Here is a 23,701-nt window from a genome sequence, read left to right on the forward strand (position 1 = left end):
ATAATGATTATAGAAATAGAAAACTTTGAATTGAAACTGGAAAAAATACTCTGAATTTGAGGAAGACAGTTAACAGTGTAGGGGCTTCTTTTTTTTATGACCAAGTACTGGGTTTTCTTGGAGTAAAGTCTGGATTTGAAAACATGACATTCAGAAAAATCACTTAAAAGTTTTTCTCAGAGTTTATATTGAACTTAATGAAAGCTTCCTTTAAATACATGCTAGCAAGGTAGCCTTTGAAAATATGGCTGAATGAGTTCCTCATTACCTAACTTTCACCCCGGCTGAATCAGAAGTGATTAAAATGGAAGGAAACTCTTCTTTCATGAAACTAGAGAATGGCCATGCCTCCATATCTGATTCCAAGGTCTTCCAGATACAATGAAATTGGGACTGACATCCAAGGAGACAAACTTTTTTTTTTTTTAAGATTTTATTTATTCATTTGACAGACAGAGATCACAAGTAGGCAGAGAAGCAGGCAGAGAGAGGAGGAAGCAAGCTCCCTACTGAGCAGAGAGCCCAGTGTGGGGCTTGATCCCAGGACCCTGGGATCATGACCTGAGCTGAAGGCAGAGGTTTTAACCCACTGAGCCACCCAGGCACCCCCAAACATATTTTTAAACCTCAAACAGATGCATGTCTCTTAGAGTAAGAGCAACGTGTATTCTTCAGAGGGACTTTTCAGCAGCCACTTTGAAACATAAAGAATGAAATAGGGGAAACCATCTTTACTAAGGCTGGTTTCTATTACAGATTCTTGGCAAATATGCCCCTTCATCTTCTTAATGTAGCACAGGAAAAAAGACATGGCGCAGGGAGCGAGAAGAGCAGCATTAAAGGAGTTACCTTTGCAGTGCTGCCCAGAGGAACTAAAAAGTTCCTGTCTTCTCTGTAGTGCTCTGTGACCAGTAATCTTAAAGGAAAGCAAGATTTATGTATTTATAAAGGTGTAACTTCTACATTTGACTTCATTAAAGCAGGAAACTTGCATATTGTAAAATTAACAAAAGACAATTTGCAAAAATGTTTATACCTTATTATGACAAACCTTCCATGTATACAAAGAATACCAATGAGATAAAGGTGAACAGTAGCCTAAGAATATGAATAGGTAATTCTGGGAAGAAATATAAGTGGTTAATAAATACAAGATTTTTCTCAGATTGGCATTTAATGAATTTAGTTAGAGTGTAGAGGTAATCAGGCACTCTTGTATACTGTTCACGGAAGCATTAATTATGGTAACCTTTTGGGACAGGTACTTTGTCAGCTGGTATCTGAATTTAAATGATTTTTTCAGACTAAGAATTCCTTACAGGAATTTATGCCGCAGAAGCCGTCCATGAGTAACGCATGTTTGCATGTGGTCATGTGCATATATGTATCACAGAGCACAAGAGGCATCATACACAAAGGTGTTCAGTGCAGCGTTTGGGTTATTTCCCATTTTTGTCAGTGGTGATTTCTCTAATAAATTTTGATACACTCCTATATAATAGAATGCTATGAAGTTGTGAATGAAGTAAAACTATATATACTGACCTAAGACGATACCTAAGATCATTCAAAGAAGAAAGCAGGTTGCAAAGCAGATTTGAGCAGACTCAAGCCTTAATAAAGTATTGATAAAAGTCAAATGTGTACTGATATATTTATAAAAGACAATATATGCTCAACGGTGTGGTGCCTGTATTTTTTTTTTTTTAACAGATGCTTCTTTGACAAGACCACTTCATCATCAAGCCTCTGCCTGTCCCCATTCTCATGGAAACCCTCCTCCTCCGACTCAGCCTCCACCTCAAGTGGATTATGTTATTCCTCATCCTGTACATGCTTTCCATTCTCAGATATCTTCTCATGCAACTTCTCACCCCGTGGCACCCCCACCCCCAACTCATTTAGCCAGTACGGCCGCACCAATCCCTCAGCATCTTCCTCCCACACACCAGCCAATTTCACACCATATTCCAGCCACAGCACCTCCAGCGCAGAGGCTGCATCCTCATGAAGTGATGCAGAGGATGGAAGTTCAAAGGAGGAGGATGATGCAGCATCCAACGTAGGTTTCTTGTTTTTTTAAAAGATCACTTTGTGTTCCTTTTCCTTCTATTTCTGTTGGTTTTTAAAATTAAAAATCTTTAGAAGTGATATAACTGTACTAAATCCTAGGGAATTCTTTACTAACTAGAATCTTCCTTTATCTTGTCCTGAGTTGCAGGTGCTCACAAAACAAGTTGATACCAGGTTAGTTAAAGAAATCAAACCATTTTCAGGAAATGGCCCAGGGTCATTTATTTTTGTAAATCAGTTTCTTGTTTGTCAGTTTCTTCAGCATCCCATAGTAGAGATTCATGTTAAAATTGGTGACCCTGAGGAACAACAGATAAAGTTGGCTAAGATATATGTTACCAGCCAGAGGGAAGAAGAATACTAGTAGAATTTTCAACAACAGCCATTGAAAAAACAGTCTTCTTCACTTGGTTTATTTATAAACGTAAATATTAAAATATTCTCCAAACCTCATGAAAAGACTGTAATTGAACTTTCTGAAAATTCAGGATATGATTTTCTAATTCATGGTAGCAAACTCTGTTGGTCTAATTCTGCTTGTGTATTTTTGTAAGTAGAGTTTTATAGGTAAACAGCTACACCTGTTCATTTATGTATTGTCCCTGTCTTCTTTCACACCACAAAGACTAAATTGAGTAGTTGTAGTAGAGACCGTACAGCCTAAAGAGCCAATAATATTTACCATTTAGCCCTTTCCAAAATGTATTTGCAAAACTCTCCATCTGATTAATGATCTAGCACATGGGTAACTTCTTCCTTTAGTTATGTAAGGTAATTTCCAGAATCTCTAGCTATTATTGGCGTTTTGATATAGTAAATCCTTATATAGAAAGTTGGCAATTTAGGGGCCCTTGGGTGACTCAGTAGTTAAGTGTCTGCCTTCGGCTCAGATCGTGATTCTGGAGCCCTGGGATTGAGCCGCGTGCTCCTCAGGAAGCCTGCTTCTCCCTCTCCCACTCCCCCTGCTTGTATTCCCTCTCTCGCTGTGTCTCTCTCTGTCAAATAAATAAATAAAATCTTTAAAAAAAAAAAAAAAAGAGGGACGCCTGGGTGGCTCAGTTGGTTAAGCAGCTGCCTTCGGCTCAGGTCATGATCCCAGCGTCCTGGGATCAAGTCCCACATCGGGCTCCTTGCTCCGCAGGGAGCCTGCTTCTCCCTCTGACTCTGCCTTCCACTCTGCCTATGCTTGCTCTCACTTGCTCTCTCTCTGACAAATAAATAATAAATAAAATCTTTAAAAAAAAAAAAAAAAAAAAAAAAGAGAGAGAAAGTTGGCAATTTAAAATTCTTACCTGCCAGTGCCTAGAAAATCTTTAAATCATTTAGCTTAAACATGCGAAATCTGTAAGTGGATTAGAAACGGATAGAAAATAGGAGATTAGATAGTAAAAATGAATCTCTGGAATGGTTTTGTTTTTTAAGTGCTATTTGTTTAGACCTTTATGACTATTTATATTTATAAATTTGGCTGACTTTAGACTAAAAAGAGAAAATACAATAATCTGGGATGCAGAGTAAAGAGTGTGAATGGAGCTTATATCAGTTTCCCAGATGTGTTGACATGTATTTGCATGCACAAGGTTCAACGTTTTTTCTCTTAAAATAAGTTTTAGCCATTATAGTGGATGAATGTCATTACAATGTAGAAGCAAAGCAAAATGGTTTCCATTTTCTTCCATTATATGTCTATATAAGATAACTTCTTTGTGCCTACAGCATTTGCTGGGGTGTTTTTTAAAATTTTCTTCCCATTGATTTTCCTTTAATCTGTTTAAAATACCCACTATAAAGAAGGTATACAAGATAATGTTAAAATTGCCTTTTTCGTTGGGTGATACTTGAATTGAAGGTATGGTAATAAGCACTGAGAATTGTAGTGTTACGGTGTCTTGATTTATTTATTAATCATTATATAATTTTATATTCTTATAGAAGTAATTTTATTACTTATTTATATCTGTTTATAATAATACTAGATTGTTTTTTCTACATTAAGAAATAACCAATTATTCAATTATTTCCAGTGGTCTTTTTGTGTTCTGTGTTTCCAGGCGGGCACATGAACGGCCCCCACCCCATCCACATAGGATGCACCCAAACTATGGTCATGGGCATCATATTCATGTGCCTCAGACTATGTCTTCCCATCCTCGACAGGCTCCAGAGAGATCTGCTTGGTCAGTATCTTGTTTATTTCAGAGTTCTGCTCAGCAGCCTGTGGTAGAAATGTCAGAACAGATGCTTTATAGTGGGATGCCATGCAAAAAGGTGATGTGGCAAAACTGAATTCCAGCTTATCTGTGAGGCACTGTCTCTGGGCAAGTTTTAGAAACCTGTAGTGAAAAGAGGAACTTGAGTTCTGGGGCAGAGAGCTATGTCAAACAGGAGTATAGCTTTTTTGTTGTTTTTTAGGGATATATGCCATCAAAGTTAACTCCCTAAATGGATCTTTCACAATTGCCTTAAGCACTTCCCCACCTTTGTACTCACATCTTCTTTACCACTCCTAATCCCTGTTTATTGACAAGGGAAATAGAACCTGCGTCCAAGGCATGTGGTCTTTTTTAGAGAAGTGGAAGCAGATTTGCATTAATTTTTCTTTCTGAATCCATTGTTGATAGGCAGAGATGAGACCTTGATCCACAATGATATTTGAGGCAAAACAAAAATGAGAATAAGTATATGAAAATGTGGCATTTACCAATTTTACTCTTTCTAAAACTTTGTTTACTTTTACTTTATAAGGTATAGAGGTGTTTATTCTTCTAATTATCTTGATGCCAACAACTCACAGACACTATCCAACTGGAAGCATCTGTAACATTCATATAAACCAGAAAATGAAACTATTTTGTATGATCCTCAAGTAGAATCAGGCTTTTAGATTAGCAGGAACCTTAAGGGTCATTCGTCATGTTTCCTTCCATTATAGAGTGTGAAACTAGAATACAAATGCTTTGCTTCTCATGGTCACAGAATTGAGATTCTGAGTTTTTGAATGGCTGAAATGAATTTGAAATTATTAATTAAATCTTTGGGGCTTAATTATCTTTTTCTCAACTGTGTCAATTAAGAAACTTTGTATTACTTTTAAAAATGTAAATATATTCCCCGATTTCTGTTGATCATAAAGACACTTTAAGGATGGCTAGAAGGAGGGGCGCCTGGGTGACTCAGTGGGTAAAAGCCTCTGCCTGCAGCTTGGGTCAGGATCCCAGAGTCCTGGGATTGAGCCCTGCAGTGGGCTCTCTGCTCAGCAGGGAGCCTATTTCCTCCTTTCTCTCTGCCTGCCTCTCCACCTACCTGTGATCTCTCTCGGTCAAATTAAAAAAAAAAAAAAGTATGGCTAAAAGGTAGTGTTCTCATCCTTTGTCAGGGAACTGGGAATTGAAGCTGGAGTGACTGCAGCTACTTATACGCCTGGAGCACTGCATCCTCACTTGGCCCATTACCATGCACCACCACGACTTCATCACTTACAACTGGGAGCTCTTCCTTTAATGGTAAAAAAGAAAAATTTCAAAATTCTGACATAGTCTTCTTCTAAAAGTATTTTTCCTTTTCCAAATTAAATATTTGGAAAATTTTTAAATATTATTTGTTGTTATGGGTGTTCTAATGGAATTTGAGAATTATTATTATTAGATTGAAATTATGCTGTAAAAAGATACATTAAAGTCTGTATTTGTATTTGCATTGTGAAACGTATTCTTCTTAATAAAAAAATGATAGTTTTTTTTTTTTTTTGTACCAAGGTGAGAGTCCTGACCTATTGTCACTAGAACATATGCTTTATTTTGTCATACCTACTAATAGGTCTGTTCTGATGCATTCATCCTTTATTTTTTGACCTGCAGGACTATACTGACTCTCTGGTTTGAACAGATTCAGATCTTGTTGATACCAATTTGAGTTCTAAAGAACAAGTTCAGCAAAAATATATTGAGTTTACAATTCATAATATCTACTAGTTATAAAAGGTGGTACAGAGTAAAGAAGTTTTTTTCATCTTGTGGTGGTAAAGAGCTTATAGGACTGGTTTCCAAGATGCTTTATTATACCTGAGACTTAGGCTTTGGAATTGAGAATGGTACTCTTACAGTGGTTACAGCATGTAAAGAGCTGTCAAACAGCAGAAGCACACAGAACTCCAACTAAGTTGACATTTGTAGGTCTTAGGGATGGGGGTTACTTAGCAATAAGTAAAGTTGCTCTCCCAAGAAACCAGGACTCAGGAACAAAGGAGACTTGGGGAGAGTTATAGGACAAGTGCAGGTTTAAATAATTTGAGGGAGCAGGAGTTCCTTTCTTATTTCTTATTTTCCTTAGAGATGTGTAGGAGGTTAGGTTATCTGCTGAGAGCTTTTGGTAGTGTTAATTTTGATTGCAAGAAAAGTTGTAGATATTTGAAAAATAGGCTATTTGAAGGTTAAAAGTTATTGCTTATTTTAAATTCTTTTCTATAAACAAATTGTCTTTTAAAGCTCTAAACTTGTTAGAAGTATGTTGCGATTCAGTGGACGCTGACTAATAATGTTGGAGATTTATTTATAATGATGGAAAAATGGTGCTCTATCCCAGAAGCTCCCTTTCCTAATACAGTCTATTGTTGCTGTGTATGGTAGTTAAATTTTATAATGTTGGGCAAATACTAAGTAAATATAGAGCCATTATTCTTGTGGTGAATACAGAGTTCCGTTACTGCACACCTCTGGTCACTTTTTGATCTGGTCACAATAGCCAGTCAGTACATAACCTGTTTTTGATGTCTGTTTCAGTTTAAAGACACCTTATTTGATATGTATTATTGAGTCATTAATGTTGAACTCATGGCCAACGAAACTCATGCCTGAATGAAGCTTATTTACACACATTTTATCCACAAGGCATATCACAGCCTTGTTGTACTTAGGAATACTAGCCCCCAGCGCTTAAGTTTGGTAGCCATTTAAAAAAGTCACCAGTAAAGTGCACAAAAATGGAAATGTAAATAGATGGCACTTAAATAGATCACAAAAAAGAAAAAAAGACCTCTGTTTATAGTATAAGAGCTGAAACGGGAAGGCAGAGCCTTGTTCTCCATGTCAGGCAGCTCAGATTTTTTTGCTGCTGTGATTCAGAGTACAAATGTTGATTTTGGAGTTACAAATAATGTTTATCAAGTGGGTAAATTCATGAATAATGAAGATTGAATATGTCTAACAAAAAATTAGAAAACACTTAAAACTTTCACCAACAGAACGAAATGAAAGTATGTCTAACAAAAAATTAGAAAATGCTATTAAAACTAGCACCAACAGAAGGAAACAAAAAAAGAGCCAGAGTACCTTCAGCAATTAGGAAGTTAGAGGAAGGGAAATAAGTTTGTTGGAAAATTTTGTGCATTTTTATTTTGTAATATTTAATACTTTTCTCTGAAAGTGACAAAATCTTATGAAAATTCTACTGTTCATATGTTTAGACTGATTTTATGAAAATTCTACTGTTCATATGTTTAGACTGATTTTATGAAAATTCATATGTTTAGACTGATCTTATGAAAATTCTACTGTTTATATGTTTAGACTGATTTTATGAAAATTCGTATGTTTAGACTGATCTTATGAAAATTCTACTGTTCATATATGTTTAATACTGATGCCAAGAGCATCAGTACTAACTTTAGGTATTTTCTATTTAGGATTCTTTATGCAAAATAAATCAAGTACAAGAAACCTATTATCTCATAGAACAGCTATTCTTTTTTTTTCTTTTTCTGCTTGCATTTTAATAGTTATTCTATGAGATTATATTTGAAGAGGAACCTAACCCTTTTATAGAGTGCTTACTTGGAGTTATTTATACTTACTGAAGTTGAATTTTGTGAGTAGCTGATTGGAGAGAATTGAGTGTCTCGATTATTTAGTGTGTTAAAACTGAAGCCTACTCTTACTTGATTCAGCCTATGTCTTCTATTAAAATAGGTTCCTGACATGGCAGGCTATCCTCATATTCGTTACATTTCATCAGGACTGGATGGAACATCATTCAGAGGTCCTTTCAGGGGCAATTTCGAGGTATGTAATAAAATTAATGAAGATATTTGCCACAGTATCTTTAATATATATAGAGAGAGTATATGTATTATGGGTATCCACAGTTGAGTAGGATTGCTGCACTGCTAGGGATCAGAAGGCAGCACAATATCTGAATTTTTGATACTGCTTCTGGGGGTTATCACGGAATGGTTTATAAGCAGTATTAATCTTAGTATCAAATATTTAAAGAGGAGTACATGAAAACATCTAATATAAAAGAATATAGAAATTTACTAGATCGATACAAATATCAGATGAAGAACTATACCATTAAATGTGGGGGGAAAAATCTCAACTGCTTTTGACTAAGCTTATTTTTAAAGAAACATTACTAGACAGAAGAAACCTAAAGTTTGTAGCTAACTATCTTTGAATTTTCAGGAAGAACAGATCATTTGAACATGATTTGAAGTTTTGATTTGTTTCTTCATGTCATTTTGGAAGTTGAAGTCAAAGGGACTTTCAACTATCCTTTGATTTGTTTCCCTGATTTATTTACTCATTGATTTTATCTTCTCCATGCATGTGTACTAACTGACTTTTATAGTACCATGTAGTAATATGGTGTCTAATCTGTAAGGATAACTTTGCCATACTACTACATTGGCTGAGAAAAGAACAGACATTTGTCTTACAATATATGGCTTTTGTATTTACAGTGCAGGTTTATAAATAGTGAACTTTATTGCTTTTACGGTATTAATAGTGCTATTCAAGAAATAATCATCCTGGCTTTTGATACTAATTCTTTACCTTCAGGAACTGATTCATTTGGAAGAAAGATTAGGAAATGTGAATCGTGGTGCATCCCAGGGGACAATTGAAAGATGTACATATCCACATAAATATAAAAAGGTAAGAATTTATCCTATGAAATGTCTATATTATTGCTTAAGTGAATAAAATTTACTATTACAGAGCTTTTTTGAGATTGTGGAGTCTGGCACCTACATTATGTATTACTAAAACCACACATACATAGTTTTTTTTTTTTTCGTTTTGTTTTTTTAAATAATTAAAGATCCAAAAAATACTTAAAGTTTCTTACCCTGCCGACCCCCATCTTCCTTCTCAGCAGAAAAATCATAGGGCATTCTTGGGTAATCTTCCAGATATTTTTTATGCATTTACAATAACGTGCATATGTATGGATTTTCTCTTTGCCTTTCCAAAGAAACACAAAAGGGATGATATGCACACAGTTTTGCACATTTTCTTTTCCTCCTCTTTCCGCACTCACAGGTCACCCATATTCTTTTTAATAGCATATACAAAATTTTATCGTATAGCAGTACCGTACTTTAACTAGCCATTTATTTGGACGTTTAATTTATCTACGTTTCTTATATTCTACCCTCAATTCCTTATGTAGTAGTATATCTAGAAGTTAAGGAGCAGACATGTTAAATAAGTTTCTTTCACCAAGCAACAATGGCCTCTGCTATACAGAGAATATTAAAGTATGAAAATGATTGTTCTTTATATTAATGAGGTGTTACCACTAAATTTAAGTTCTTTCAACTATCTAAGACTATAATTAGCATTAATTTATTTGGGTATTATTTGAAATATTCATTAGCAGAATAAAGTTCATGTAGCTGTATTCATGATGGGACAAAAATAGAGTTTATATTGTATATCCTAATAGTGTACTAAAGATAATAGAAACTAATAAATTAAAACTAATGAATTTGTTACATTTGATTTTGCTTTTGATGCTATTTAAGGGTTTTAAAAGAAAACAGTTGGTGATAGTCACTTAATTCATCTGTGAATTCATGAGAGCTACGTGGGAGATAAGTTGTGGGTGTGAATGTGTGGTTTTGTTTTGTTTTTATTTTTCACATAAACACAGACTTTACTCAGTTGTTCAATAATGTCATCTCTACTAATAAGGTAACAACTGATTGGTTCTCACAGAGGAAACTGCACTGCAAACAAGATGGGGAAGAAGGGACTGAGGAAGACACAGAGGAAAAATGTACTATCTGTTTGTCTATTTTAGAGGAAGGTGAAGATGTGAGGTAACTAGACATTAATTATCTAAAATCTGTTATCAAAACTGTACAAGAGATTTTTTTTTTTGGAAAGTAGACTAGAAACCAAATTCTTGGTGTACCCTGTTACCAATATTTGACATGTAGAATTGCCTTTTTACAGGGAGTAAAAGAATAGAAAGTTGAATCTTTGTCTTACCAACAGAGGGGTTGGTAATGGGAAATATACTGCCCATTTTAGGGGCACACCAAGATTTGGCCAGGGAAATTTTGTGATCAAATTGTCTTCTATAAATCTTTCAGAAAGGAGAATGTGGAGGCCTCTTTAGAACCTAAGATGGCTATATTAATGTGTTCGTCAAAGCTTAAAGAGAGCAATCCTCATTAGCTCCATGCAGTTTGTCTTACAGCATATTTGAGAAATTAGTTTTGTCCTAAAATTTCCTCTCAGCTGATAGGACTCTTCTCTTCGTGCAACTTTGTGATTTAGAAATGTTACTATGCTAACCTACTATTAATTTTAGGCATTTTCTTTTTTCTTTTTTTTTTGAAAGAGAGTGAGTGAGTGAGGGGAGGGGGCCCAGAGAAAGGGAGAGAGAGACTCTCAAGCAGGCTCCACACCCAGTGGGGAGCCTAACATAGGACTCTTTCCTACCAAGCCTGAGATCATGACCAGAGCCGAAATCAAGAGTCAGATGCTTCCCCTATTGAGCCACCCAGGTGCCCCAGGCATTTTCTTTTTATAATCTCTTAAGTAATTGTTTTATTCTTACTATTTTTTTTCTAATGTAACATAATCTCACGTGGAACAAGTTCTATAACATATATAACAGACCTCATGATGGTTTTGTTGCCCTAATATGTAAGGATAACTTTTTCATATTTCTTCAGTTGCTGAGAGAGAAAAAAAATTATGCACAGTTGGCTACCACACCACATATAAGGCTATTTCAAACACATTTTAGGATTTTATTTATTTTAGAGCATGAGCACACAAATGAGGGAGAGAGGAAGATGGAGAAGCAGATTCCCCACTGAGCAGGGAGCCCGACACAGACTGATTGATCCCAGTACCCTGGGATGACCAGAATTAAAGGCAGACGCTTAACCAGCTGAGCCACCCAGAAGCCCCTAAGGCTATTTTAGAACACTATATTTCCAAGGAAGTTTTATAAATATGGAAGGTAATTGTTTTTACAGCATTGACAATCCTGTTCACACAGTAATTAGAACACCTCTTTTTAGCTACGAATTTTACAAAATATTAGGAAGTCTGAAAATGTATGACAGTTCTTTAACTGGATGAAAGTGGAAATGGACACTTAAATCAGTAACTTTTATCTCACTGTTCATTTAGATTTAATATTATCTTGTATTTCCTGGAAGCATTATTTCTCAATTTCTTTTTTTTTTTTTTAAGATTTTATTTATTTATTTGACAGACAGAGATCACAAGTAGACAGAGAGGCAGGCAAAGAGAAAGAGGAGGAAGCAGGCTCCCCGCTGAGCAGAGAGCCCGATGCGGGGCTCGATCCCAGGACCCTGAAATCATGACCCGAGCCGAAGGCAGAGGCTTTAATCCACTGAGCCACTCAGGCGCCCCTTATTTCTCAATTTCTAATTGATAGCCTAGAGTAACATAGTGAAGTCATCATTTTTTGACCTACTTTTTTTTTTCTATTAATTTTTTATTGAGATATAACTGACCTATAACATTGTATTTATTTGAGTGTCTAACAACATAGTTTGATAATACAAATATATTCCAAAACAGATTAACCTTCCTTTAAGTGGATATAACAATATTATTGAAAACAATATTGTCAACCTTTTTTTGTTTTTTTAAAAGATTTATTCACAGAGAGAGACATAAGCGACAGAGGGAACACAAGCAGGGGGAGTGGAAGAGGGAGAAGCAGGCTCCCTGCTGAGCAGGGTGGACCAATGTGGGGCTCCATCCCAGGACCCCAGGATTATGATCCGAGCCAAAGGCAGACGCTTAACGACTGAGCCACCCAAGCGCCCCTGTTAACCTTTAACCAGTCATGTACTCAAGTTTAATGTATAAAGATCCTCTAGATAAAAAATAATGTCTATTAAGACATTCCTTAATTAATATGATACTTACTGTAACATCGTGCTAATGTTTTTGAGAGAGAATTAAATGAAATACATTTTTTTAAAATGTGAATAAATGCAGTGATTTAGTATTAAAAATATATTTGCAGTATTACATAAAAGGGAACATACTGCCAACCTCATTGCATTGGCAGCTTAGATATAGAAACCAAACTGAAATAATTGTCAGCGTAATTGTCATTCTTAAAATTCCCAAGATTTTATGTAATTTGGTTCCATAGCTGTGACAGTTAATTATTGTGGTCATTTATACATTGTATTGCCCAAAGTAGTAATGTAATAGAGGTGTAACACGTTAGAGAGATTGGGTATGTGGGTTTTTTGGTTGTTTGGTTTTATTGTTTACAGAAGGGAAAGATGCCTGGTAACTTCAAAACACTGCTGTGAATTATTACATATTATCATTCATTTAAAAGTAAATGCCACATGCAATTGTCATGAAATTCACTTTTGCAATTTTTGCTTTTTGTTTTGTTTGCTTATAATAGACGCCTTCCTTGTATGCACCTTTTCCACCAAGTATGTGTCGACCAGTGGTTGATTACCAATAAGAAGTGCCCCATATGCAGAGTGGACATTGAGGCCCAGCTGCCAAGTGAAAGTTGACACCATGTTTCAGAACTCTTGCCCTCCCTCTCATTCCCATCCTCCTGGTACTGCAGTCAACCAAAGATGGCGTGACTTACCTGCGCAGATTTGGAAGCCTTGAACTTAGAGTGCGGCTCTGCTATATGGTACAACTAATGCTAGACCTACAGTTTATGTATACAGTTGAGTTTGATGTATTTATAAAAGCTTTTTTTTTCTAGATTTGACATTTTTCCTGTATCATTTTACTGTATTTTTGCATGTTTCCTTGTATTGCATTTCTTTGCACATATTATGGGCTTGTGACCCTAAACTTGCAGGCAAGATTAGCTGCTTTAGTAAGTAGAATTTTGTGGTCTTTTTGTTTTTTACATAGTACCAGGTCTTGAGAATTATGAATTTTTTTATCCATTACTAACCTTTAATTTAATCAATCATGTACTTTAGTTTAATGTATAAAGATCCTCTAGAAAATGATAATATTGTGTATTAAGACATTCCTTAATTAGGACAGAATGGCTGCTGTATATTTACAATATGGAGTTCTGAGTTAAATACCATCCTTAATACTGGGAACAGATTACAAACCATATTCAGTCAGATGCAGGTGGTATTCACATCACCAGAGTGATCAATAGAAATTTTCTTGGCGTATCCTTTTCCTTTCAGCACAATACAGATAGAGTTGAATATCGATATCCTACATTTAGACTGCTGTTCTGATTGTATTTCTCTTTTCCTACATCGTTTAGAACTTTATTTCCCTGAGTCAGTTTTTGCTGCTGTGAAACAGCTCTGATGAACACTAAATATTCATTCAATTAGCTGGATTGTACATACTTGCAGATTTCACAAAATTCTAGGGAAATTGAAGAAGACATGTAGAATTTTGTTCCGTCTTCTGCTAAGCACGTATAGTAAGGATATCTGCTTAACACTGATTTTGTAATAACACATTCAGTCAGGATTTAGAATTGCAGTCATTGGCAGGTATCTCTACATTCATAGAACTTCTCAAGGTCCCAGAATCACTTTTAAGGGATTTTATTAGTTTAAAGATAAATAAAGTCAGCTGAATCTACATGTCTCTTGTTTTATTTCTCTTTAAACTTGAAAACAGTAAATCTGCAGATACTGTGAGGCACAAATTATACTGTCAACCTACTGTTGCTCTGGTTTTAGACTCCCACTTCATACATTACCAAGAGTCGATCACTGATTTAAAATTTTTAATTTCTATAGTTAAGATTTACTGCATAATATAGAATATAAAGTTAAGTTAATATACTAACATTTCTCCTTTGGAGAAAGTTTTAATCCACTTCAGGATGCATATTATCAAGATACTTTCATATACAGGATAGCCTAACTTTATTTGTCTAAATATGCTTAATATGCCCCAGATTGCAAATGCATCAGTCAGTTACGTCACTGTCTGTATGTGGAAGACATGTTCCCATGGATCATATGTGAAGATGTCAATAAGCTTGCATTAAGCCACCTGCTTTGTAAGTGGATTGATTAATAAATAACTTATATTTCTATTGTCTTTGTGTTTCATAATTAGTTTTATAAAACAGTTTCTGTTAGACATCTTGGAATTCAAAACTCTAGTGATCTCACTCCAGTTAACATTTGCAGAATTTTCCTATTCATTCAGTTATGGCTACTTGCTTTTTTTTCTTTGTATTAGTAAATGTAACACAGTAGTAATTGTCAATATCAACATGCTTCAACATAGTCATGTCTAGAGATGGAGGATGGACTGTGATTAAGAAATGTGGATGTAAAATAACATTTTTTAAAAAGAATACTTGATGATTAGGCTACAGTTGTAGAAGGGCAGAAGAGGGAGACAGAAAGAGTGACGGTGGCCCATGCCTACCATCTTACTATGGGGAAAGGAGCAAGTAGCCTGTCTTAAAGTAGCCTGTGATGGATGTAGGACTTTGCACAGGAAAAGCCAGGGTCCCTGTCAAGGGTGGACGAAGTATATATGGGGAGAATTCTGTACAATGGAGTCCTCTTGATGTTCCCCCAAACACAAGAAGAACAGATAGATTTCTCTATTTTTTAAAATTACATCAGATTTAGATGCACGACTACCTGTTGACCTGTTTCATAATGGCTACTGATTTTTTTAATGTAGATAAAGCCTTATTTCTTTAAAACTTATTTAATACAAATATTTGTGGTAAAAACCTGGATTGTTAATGCAGGAGCTTAGTAAGTGACTGCAATTAGTTAGAGAAAATGTGATTAGTAATGAACCAAGTACAGAAGATAATAATTTTTAATATTTTAACTTTTGTGCTTTTTTTGGTGTCTTCCATATCCTGCTGCATCTTATGTCAAAATGAAAATTTCAGTGATAGCTGTCCAAATACTTTAGAACTAAAATTCTTTTGTCAGAAAATCCTTATTTTTATTGTTGTTAATATGCAAGTGATAAACGGATATTTGAAACATTTTTCTTACTCTGGTGACTTTATTTTAGCTGCTAACATGCTTTATCATTTGAATTGTAACAATTTGACATGCAGAAAACGAACTCTTTTAAAAATAGTATTTGGAACGCTAAACAGACTCTGGACATTTTACTCTTAGTTTTTCATAAACAGAAATAGTTTAATTCTGTAGAAAATGCATCCTGATTTCAAACTTACCTTCCAACTCCTCTGGAAGCACAGTGAGTTTTCTTACTTCTTCAAGACCTCATGGGGTGCCTGGCTGGCCCTGTTGTTAAAAGCAAGTGACTCTTCTATCTTGGGGTTTTAAGTCTGCACCCTACCTTGGGTATAGAAATTACTTAAAAATAAAATCTTTAAAAAAACCCCAAACAGCATATCACAATATTAGATACATCAAGGTTGAAATATCTTCTCTCAGTTACAGATTCAGTCATCGTCTTGAATTAAGAATTATAGTTGACTCTTGAACAACATGGGTTGAACTGCACAGGTCCACTTATACATGGACTTTATTCAATAAGTACAATATAGTAAATGTATTTTCCTCATATTCTTTTTTAAAAAAATTTATTTTATTGTCCTTATGATATCCTTAGGATTTTCTTTTCTTTAGCTTACTTTATTGTAATACAGTATATAATACATATGTACAGAATGTGTTATGACTATGTAATCAATAAGGCTTCTGGTCCACAGTAGGTTGTTAGCAGTTAAGTTTGGGGGGAGTGAAATGTTACACATGGATTTTTGGCTGCATGGTTAGTGGCCCTAACTCCCCCATATTGTTCAAAGGTCAACTATATGTCCAAAACAACTAACTCTTTCTTTTCTCTTCTTTTCTCTTTTCTTTTCTTTTCCTTCCCTTTCCTTTCTTTTCCTTTTCCTTTCCTTCCTTCCTTCCTTTTCTTCCTTCCTTCCTTCCTTCCTTCCTTCCATCCTGTAGGCTCCATGCAGGCTTGAACTCATGACCCTAGATCAAGACCTGAGCTGAGACTGAGAGCCAGATGCTTACCGACTAAACCACCCAAGCACCCCAGAACTATTTCTTACTAAGCAAAATAAGTGTTACCTATTTTGTGGTTGACCTACTAGGCGCCATCTCCTCTCTGTCCTGTGTATTCTGTACAAATTCACAGGCCACACAAATGGTTTCTGTAGCTGTGGAAAGAATAAAGGTATTGATGTCAGACAGACAAGGGCTTTGAATTGTGCAGCTTTGAACAACTTACGCTTTCTGAGCCTCATAGGTCTCATTTATAAACAGAATAGGTTGTTATTAGAATTAAATGAGGTAACAAGTGCAAAGAGCTTTGCATGTAATACATACATAAGATAGAAGTTCAGTCATACTTTTAAATATTAAACACTAAAACTTTGGCAGTTCCTGCATAAAAAGGAAGAAAAAATATGTAAGTTCTCTTAGTGCTCACTGCATTCCATCCCACCACCCAAAACACTTCCCTTGCACTTGCCCTTAATAACAAATGGTAGCATTGCATGGTGTTGATCAGTGTTTGTCACTCATCTTTTTCTTCTAGAGTCTAAGAAGATAATTACTAGGTAAGAAAGAACACTCCTCCTCAGCCCTTCTTTGATGGGTTGGAATTTTTCTTCTACTAGAGGGATGAAGGATTCCCAGCACATTTGTCTTCCTTTGCCTTGCAGTCACAGCAGGGGCATAATGAGTTGCCCATCAACACCATCCAGTGCTGTATTTTGGGCACCTATTGCCAGTGGATCAGAATTGGCAAGGATATGAAACCATTTGTCCTCTCTGATCTAACGGAGAATGTTATGGATAAATTAACTAGAACTTCTCATTTGCCCCTAACTTTTTCCTCAAGAAATTGTGCTATACAGGGACTTGGTGCCCTTTTAAAGGTTAATAAAGCACATACCACTGAGATGCCTATATTGTTAGCTTCTTCTAGGCTTATTTTTAGGCTAACAGCTAACACTGAGAGAGCATGTGGAAGGTATGGGTTTCTAGGAGATGCTTTTGATTAGCCCAGACAAATTGCATGTCTCTCTTAATTCTTTATCATCACCACAGAGAATAGATGGGATTCTCTAAATACTAATTTTCATTATGGGCTCTGCTGAGTCTTGAGTACGAACTTCTAAATCATTTTTGCTTTAGGTGGTATTATTCAATATATATGTGGGGAAAAGCTTTGGAAAGTGTAGAACTCTGCAGATTGTCATTGATACACTGTGCTCTATAAAGGAAGAATTTTGACCTTTTCCCCTGTGTAGCTGGTAGCACAACTCAAGACACTCAGGTGTTCCAATCTGGCCTGCCCTTCCTCCACTTACATACATGGAAGTTCTTCCATAATATGGGATGCTCCAAGCTTGCTATCCCAGGGATTTTTTCCTTTAGATTTTCAAGAGCTTTTGAAAGAGGAGTGCTGGACGAGGGATTTGGAAGAGATGTGGTAAGTCTCCCATCCACTGCATCCTGACCTGCCTTTAAAAAGGAATGAATGTCTTTCATTGAACTGCTGTCTAGATTACCATGCTATTAGTATTTGCTCAGAGAATAAGTTGTTATGGTGTACCTGATTTCCTAGAACGTCACTATTAGCCACACACTCCCCAGAGTTTTGTATTATCTATTGCTGTGAAATATTTATTGATTTGTACCTCTAGGACTTAGTGGCTTAAACAACAAACATCTTAGTTTCTGTGAGTCCAGAATTTGGAAGCAGCATAGCTTGGTGCTTCTGGCTCAGGGTCTCTCATGAGGTTGCTTAACAGTCATGATGATAGCTGGGGCCCTCAGTCATCTGAAGCCTTCACTTAGTCTGGATGATGGGCTTCTAAGCACTCACATGGGTGTTGGCAGGTGGCTTTGGTTTCCTATTGGCCATTGGCCAAGAGACCTCTCCTCCCCGTATCAGCAACCATGTGAGTGAGCCATCTTGAAGCTAGTCCAGATTAAGGGGTAGGGAGATAGCTACCCCTGTTAAAAGAAGTGACAGCCAAAAAAAAAAAAAAAATTATGCCTATTTTTAACCTACCACAGTTAGGTAAAACAAACCCTCTTGCTTTGTTTGAATTACTACTGTGGACTTCTAAGCTCATTTAGTTTTTTCTCTCCTAAACTAAAGTTTAGCGTATGGGAAAGCCGTGTGTGCAAAATGATGTTACATTCTCAAGCATTTATAATTGGGAATTGGTAGTGGAAGAATTTTAACTTCTCTCTGCTGATATTTGGGTAAAAGAAATCTATGGGGGGATGCCTTTGTGGTTCAGTCGGTTAAGCATCTGCCTTTGGCTCAGGTCATGATCCCAGGGTCCTGGGATCAAGCCCTGCATCGTATTTCTCCTTCTCCCTCTGCCTGCTACTTTCTTTTGCTTGTGCTCTTTTGTTATTTTCTCTTTCTGTGTCAAATAAAATCTTAAAAACAATAACAACTCACCTTTCATGCCTCCCCCTGCACCCCACGAATAAGGGAGAATTCCTCTTGCCTGACTCATTTTTCTCTTGGCTTTAGGGTTGCCTGGGTGGCTCAGTGGATTAAAGTCTCTGTCTTCTGTTCAGATCGTGATCCTAGGCTCCTGGGATTGAGCCCCACATTGGGCTCTCCGCTCAGTGGGGAGCCTGCTTACCCCCTCTGTCTCTGCCTACTTGTGATCTCTGTCAAGTAAATAAATAAAATTTAAAAATAAATAAATAATAAATAAAAAGAAATGGTGTACCTGGTTGACTCAGTTGGGCGACTTGGTTTCAGCTCAGGTCTTATCTCAGGGTCATGAGATCAAGCCCCTCCCTCCTGGCTTCACATTGCTCCAGGCTTCGTGCTCAGTGGGGAGTCTGCTTCAGCTCTTCCTCTCCCTCTGGTCCTCCCCCAGTCAAATAAATAAATATAATTTATTCTCCTTCAAATAAATATAATAATAATATATATAGTTCTTTATAAATAATAATATTATTCACAGGCTTGAGGTCCAGATTTTACAGAATCATTTTAAGTGGAGGCCCATGAAGCACTAGAAAGGTGTTTGTTTCTACCTCTCTGGGTCATCTTGCTTCTGAGCAAGTTTTCAGGCCCTAGACTGGGACATACCCATGCACCTTATTCAGCCAGTAATAGGTTACCTGGTTACCTACATGGGACAGATAACGTTGACCTGTTGGGTTATGGTGAAAGATGTCAAGATGGATGCAAACAAGGCTTGCATCCAAGAAGGAAAGGCTTTCTTTTTGTAAGAAAATTAACTCACCTACCCTCCCAAGGAAATTAGCAATGAAGTTACTATTTTTATTTATAATTTGGTTTGCATAACTTGAGAGAATTTTAATGTAACCACTCAAAACTTTCACCTTTGTTACTTTACAATTATTTTCTGTCACCCACGTTCAGTTATTTGTGAAGGTTCTGTCATTCCTCCAAAATTGCCTGCCATACCTGTTTCCATTTTTCATTTTTCACACTCATCCAGGTCAAATTTTTGTTAAATCTCACCTGGGAAACCTTTAGCTTTCCAATCCACCATAATCCATTCTTCATGCTGCCCAGTGGGTCAGCTTTCTGAAACAAAGCTTGACCAAGTCATTATCCAGAGAGTGAGAGTGCACAAGCAGGTAGAGCAATAGAAGGAAAGGGAGAAGCAGAGGAAAAAAGAGAAGCAGAGGAAAAAAGAGAAGCAGAGGAAAAAAGAGAAGCAGGCTTCCAACAGAGCAGGGAGCCTGATGCAGGGCTTGATCCCAGGACCCTGGGAGCATGACCCAAGCCAAAGGCAGATGCTTAATGACTGAGCCACCCAGGCACCCCATTTACTCATTCTTTTATAGGTTCTGCCTGTTACAAGAATTTTGTTCCTATATGTCTCCCCCTCATTGTTTTGAACTTGAGGGCATGGTTCATACTTTATTCTTCTCTGTTCCCTGCAGTGCCTTGCACAAACTGACATTTTAATGTTAACATAGCAAATATATTTTGGCTTCTAGCTAGTTGAGAGAAAAGAAGAATCAGAAGGAGGTAAGTAGAAATGGATGGAGCTGGTAAGAGAAATGGGATAAAGGCAACTGAGAGAGAGAACATGGTAGCATAGTAGGAAGATTGTTGGGTTTTGAGAAAAATCTGCTGGCGAGGGCGCCTATGTGACTCCGTTGTTGAGCATCTGCCTTCAAGTCAGGACATAGGCCCAGGGTCTTGGGGTCACGCCCTGCATCCAGCTCCTTGCTCAGTGGGAAGCCTGCTTCTCCCACTCTCCCCCTCTCTCTGTCTCTCAATCCTTGTCAAATAAATAAAATCTCTAAAACAAAACAAAATAATCTGCTGGTGAAAATGGTAATTTGTTGATTATATCATTCACAGATGATATATAAATTATATATTCCATATATTATGATGATATATAAATTAAACTGAGCCCTTCATGCCCTATGGTCTGGAATAATGGCAACTGAAATTCACCAAGGATGCAGAAATCACAACCATGAGCTGAGCTTTTGGACTTGTCTTATATGATACACTAGTTGATAATCCAAATGAGTCCTGATAAAAATTCAACAGTGACCACCTTATTTATTCTAGGAACTAGAGATAGAATTATGCACAAAACCAATACCCCTGCCCTCGTGGAGCTTACATTCTAGTGCATTTGTTCAAATTAAGTAACCCCTAGGTTAAGCTTCAGATGGTGCTTGTGGCCTGCCTTTGGGACTTCTAGGAGAGCTGTTAGATTTCCAGCCCTGAACTGACCTAGGGCAATTTTTGATGCCTGACGTTCTTGAGTTCTGCAACAGTGGCTATCTGTAAATTACCCCCAATGGGGGAAGGTCCTGGAAATCTGAGAAAAAGTATCCCAAGACAGGAGAAAAGGTGAGTATGTATCTGAATAAGAAATTGGAAGTGAGGAAGATCTGACAAACCGCAAGCAAATCTTTGACCATTCAGAACAGTCCTGATGCCAAGACTGCAAGTCCATCCCTCTCTGTCTCGGACTCCCTTTCATGGTGATGGAAGACACAAGGCAACACCTACTTGAAACCCAATACCTCCTGCCAACTAAGGCATTCACCTGTCTCCAGTCATGCCAATTCAGTACTGGTGGTCCGTGCTTTTGCTTGGGGTGCTCCCTCTGTTGGCAAACATCTCCCTTCACCCTATATCCCCTGGACTTCATATGTACAACTTTTCAAGCAGTAATTGACCAATAAATTAAAATCAATTGATTATGTGGAATTTTACCATACTATAAAGGGCCATTGGCCTTTAAGAAATTTATTTTTGGTTAATTTGATTTCCTTCAACAACTTTCAGAGTTTTCCCACTCTTTCTGCAAAATGTAGATAGAGTAACAATGGTAAATATAGTGGAAAGAGCACAGGCTTTGGAATCAGACAATAGTACAAATCCCAGCTTGGAAACTGAGAAGCATTGTGATTACAGCCAAGACATTTAACTCTTCTGAGCCCTAGTTTCTTCATCTGTCAAGTTGGGATAATACATGATCATTGTTTACTAGACTTACTGTGATCATTTTGCAATATATATAAATATCTAATCATGTTGTATACTGAAACTAATGTTATATGTCAATTATACCCCAATAAAATTATACCCCAATTATACCCCAATAAAAACAAAACACTTGGGATAATACTACCTACTTTGTAATGATTGTTATGAGGATTCAACAAGAAAGTTTATGTGAATTAGTATATAGGAAGTGTGACCAATAAATGTTACCTGAGACAGGAGAGAACAGGAAATATAGATAGGAGTAGCGGGGGGCCTAGCTGGCTCAGTTAGTAGAGCTTGTGACTCTTGATCTCCAGGTCCTGAGTTCAAGCCTCACACTGAGTGTAGAGATTGCTTAAAAAAAAAAAAAGAAAAAAATATATACAGTCTACAATGCATTAAAGAAAATGTTGAATCAAAAAGTGCATTTGTAGGGCGCCTGGGTGGCTCAGTGGGTTAAGCCGCTGCCTTCGGCTCAGGTCATGATCTCAGGGTCCTGGGATCGAGTCCCGCATCGGGTTCTCTGCTCAGCAGGGAGCCTGCTTCCTCCTCTCTCTCTCTCTGCCTGCCTCTCTGCCTGCTTGTGATCTCTCTCTGTCAAATAAATAAATAAATTTTTTTTTAAAAAAAGTGCATTTGTAAAGTTCCAGGTTAGTTGCAGTGAAGGATACAAAAGAAATATTTCCATTTTTAATGAAAATACAATGTCTAATGTGGATTATTCAATGTTGAAAATGTCAAGAAAGTTAATAAAAGCACTTTGCCATTCACAACACTCCTGTTGACAAAGCCCTGTGAGTGGGTGAGGATTATTACTTTCATAGTTCTGGCTTTCAATATCACAGTGTTATAACAAGTACAAATATAATTTTACTCACAACTTCAGTGCACTAAACATCTATTTTTCCTTCCTAAGACTTTTTCGCTGGATACCTAATTTTCAGTAATCCATCAATGGATGCACTAACATCTTCCCATGCCACATAGTAGCTGCAATTATTCGGGTTTTACAGAAGAGAAAACAGCTTTAGAAACGTCAGATGCAAGGGCAAGGGCAGAATTTAATCCAGATTACTTCATTCAAGCCTCCTCAGTACCCCAGTAACAGTGCTTAAAGTGGTAGAACAGAAAGCTTGCTCAAATTCTTGGACGGAGGCTGCCATCAGTTGTCATTCTACTGCCTCTACTGTGGGCGTTGGACCTTTCCTCTCCCCTTCTTCCTTTCCTTTTTCCGGTCTCCCAACCATCTGGACAAGGCTGACTCACACTCTCTTTCTCATAAAATCTTCTACACGTCCTAGGGTCATTTTATTCGACGAATATTTATTGAATATCCAACCATAGTACATACCGGAAAGCGCGCTAAGTGCCGGCAATTCAATGGAGAGCTTACATGAATCACGAACCACACAAATCACGTTTACCTTTTTATTTTCCTCTCCCTGGGAGTCTTAGCTTTTGCGTAAATGCCACAATTCCCACTTCTTTAGCACACGTTTGAGTCTCAACCACCTAACAGTGCCGACCCGGAACCTCCCAGAGGCGTCGACTCCTCCCCTCAGGCCAACCCCCAACCTTGATTCCCAACTCGAAATTTCCGGAAGAGGAATAAAGGTCAGAAATGGCATTTCGAAGGTGTTTCCTAGAACCAACTTCCGCCCGATTAGTACAAACGTAGACATTCTTAGGTGAGACCTACTCAAAATTCAGAGGAGTCCTCAGTGAGGTATTTCAGTTTTGTTGATTTTAGAGGCCGAAGTTTAAAGAAAAAAAGGAAAAAAAAAAAAGACAGTAGGCGGAGAAAACAACCAGTTGTCATGACAACCAAACGGGTCTGGAAAATTCAGCCAATCCGCCTGCGGGGCTGTCTCCCGCCTAGC

General features: G+C 37.0%; 1 protein-coding gene and 1 long non-coding RNA gene across 20 annotated transcripts in view; one reads left to right on the forward strand and one right to left on the reverse strand.

The window, feature by feature from the left end:
* The window catches only part of RNF111 (ring finger protein 111), a 97,269-nt gene extending 82,846 nt beyond the window's left edge, over positions 1-14,423 (forward strand). For 3 of the 8 annotated variants that reach the window (XM_059180640.1, XM_059180642.1, XM_059180641.1), the window contains exons 8-14: positions 1,714-2,062; positions 4,098-4,250; positions 5,450-5,576; positions 8,037-8,129; positions 8,910-9,005; positions 10,047-10,174; positions 12,775-14,423. In XM_059180640.1, coding sequence (XP_059036623.1) covers positions 1,714-2,062; positions 4,098-4,250; positions 5,450-5,576; positions 8,037-8,129; positions 8,910-9,005; positions 10,047-10,174; positions 12,775-12,892 — 1,064 coding nt within the window. In that variant the 3' untranslated portion in view covers positions 12,893-14,423. The remainder of the gene's footprint in view (positions 1-1,713; positions 2,063-4,097; positions 4,251-5,449; positions 5,577-8,036; positions 8,130-8,909; positions 9,006-10,046; positions 10,175-12,774) is intronic. The other 5 variants (XM_059180645.1, XM_059180646.1, XM_059180647.1 and 2 more) reach the window with 3 other exon arrangements.
* Positions 1,678-23,677, reverse strand: LOC131835872 (uncharacterized). Of its 12 annotated transcripts, none has more exons than XR_009355398.1 (8): positions 23,246-23,487; positions 22,050-22,175; positions 19,818-19,883; positions 19,051-19,188; positions 16,415-16,503; positions 15,541-15,610; positions 3,366-3,415; positions 1,678-2,372 (listed from the first exon to the last, which is right to left on the reverse strand). It is a non-coding gene; the product is annotated as an uncharacterized LOC131835872 (long non-coding RNA). The 12 variants fall into 12 exon arrangements; XR_009355400.1 differs by lacking the exon at positions 19,818-19,883 and adding an exon at positions 9,199-9,314 and having other exon boundaries at positions 23,246-23,486; XR_009355402.1 differs by lacking the exons at positions 19,818-19,883; positions 23,246-23,487 and adding an exon at positions 23,521-23,677.
* Positions 23,678-23,701: the final 24 nt, after the last annotated feature.

This window comes from Mustela lutreola, chromosome 7 (genome assembly GCF_030435805.1).
Source record: "Mustela lutreola isolate mMusLut2 chromosome 7, mMusLut2.pri, whole genome shotgun sequence".
Taxonomy (NCBI): Eukaryota; Metazoa; Chordata; class Mammalia; order Carnivora; family Mustelidae; genus Mustela; species Mustela lutreola.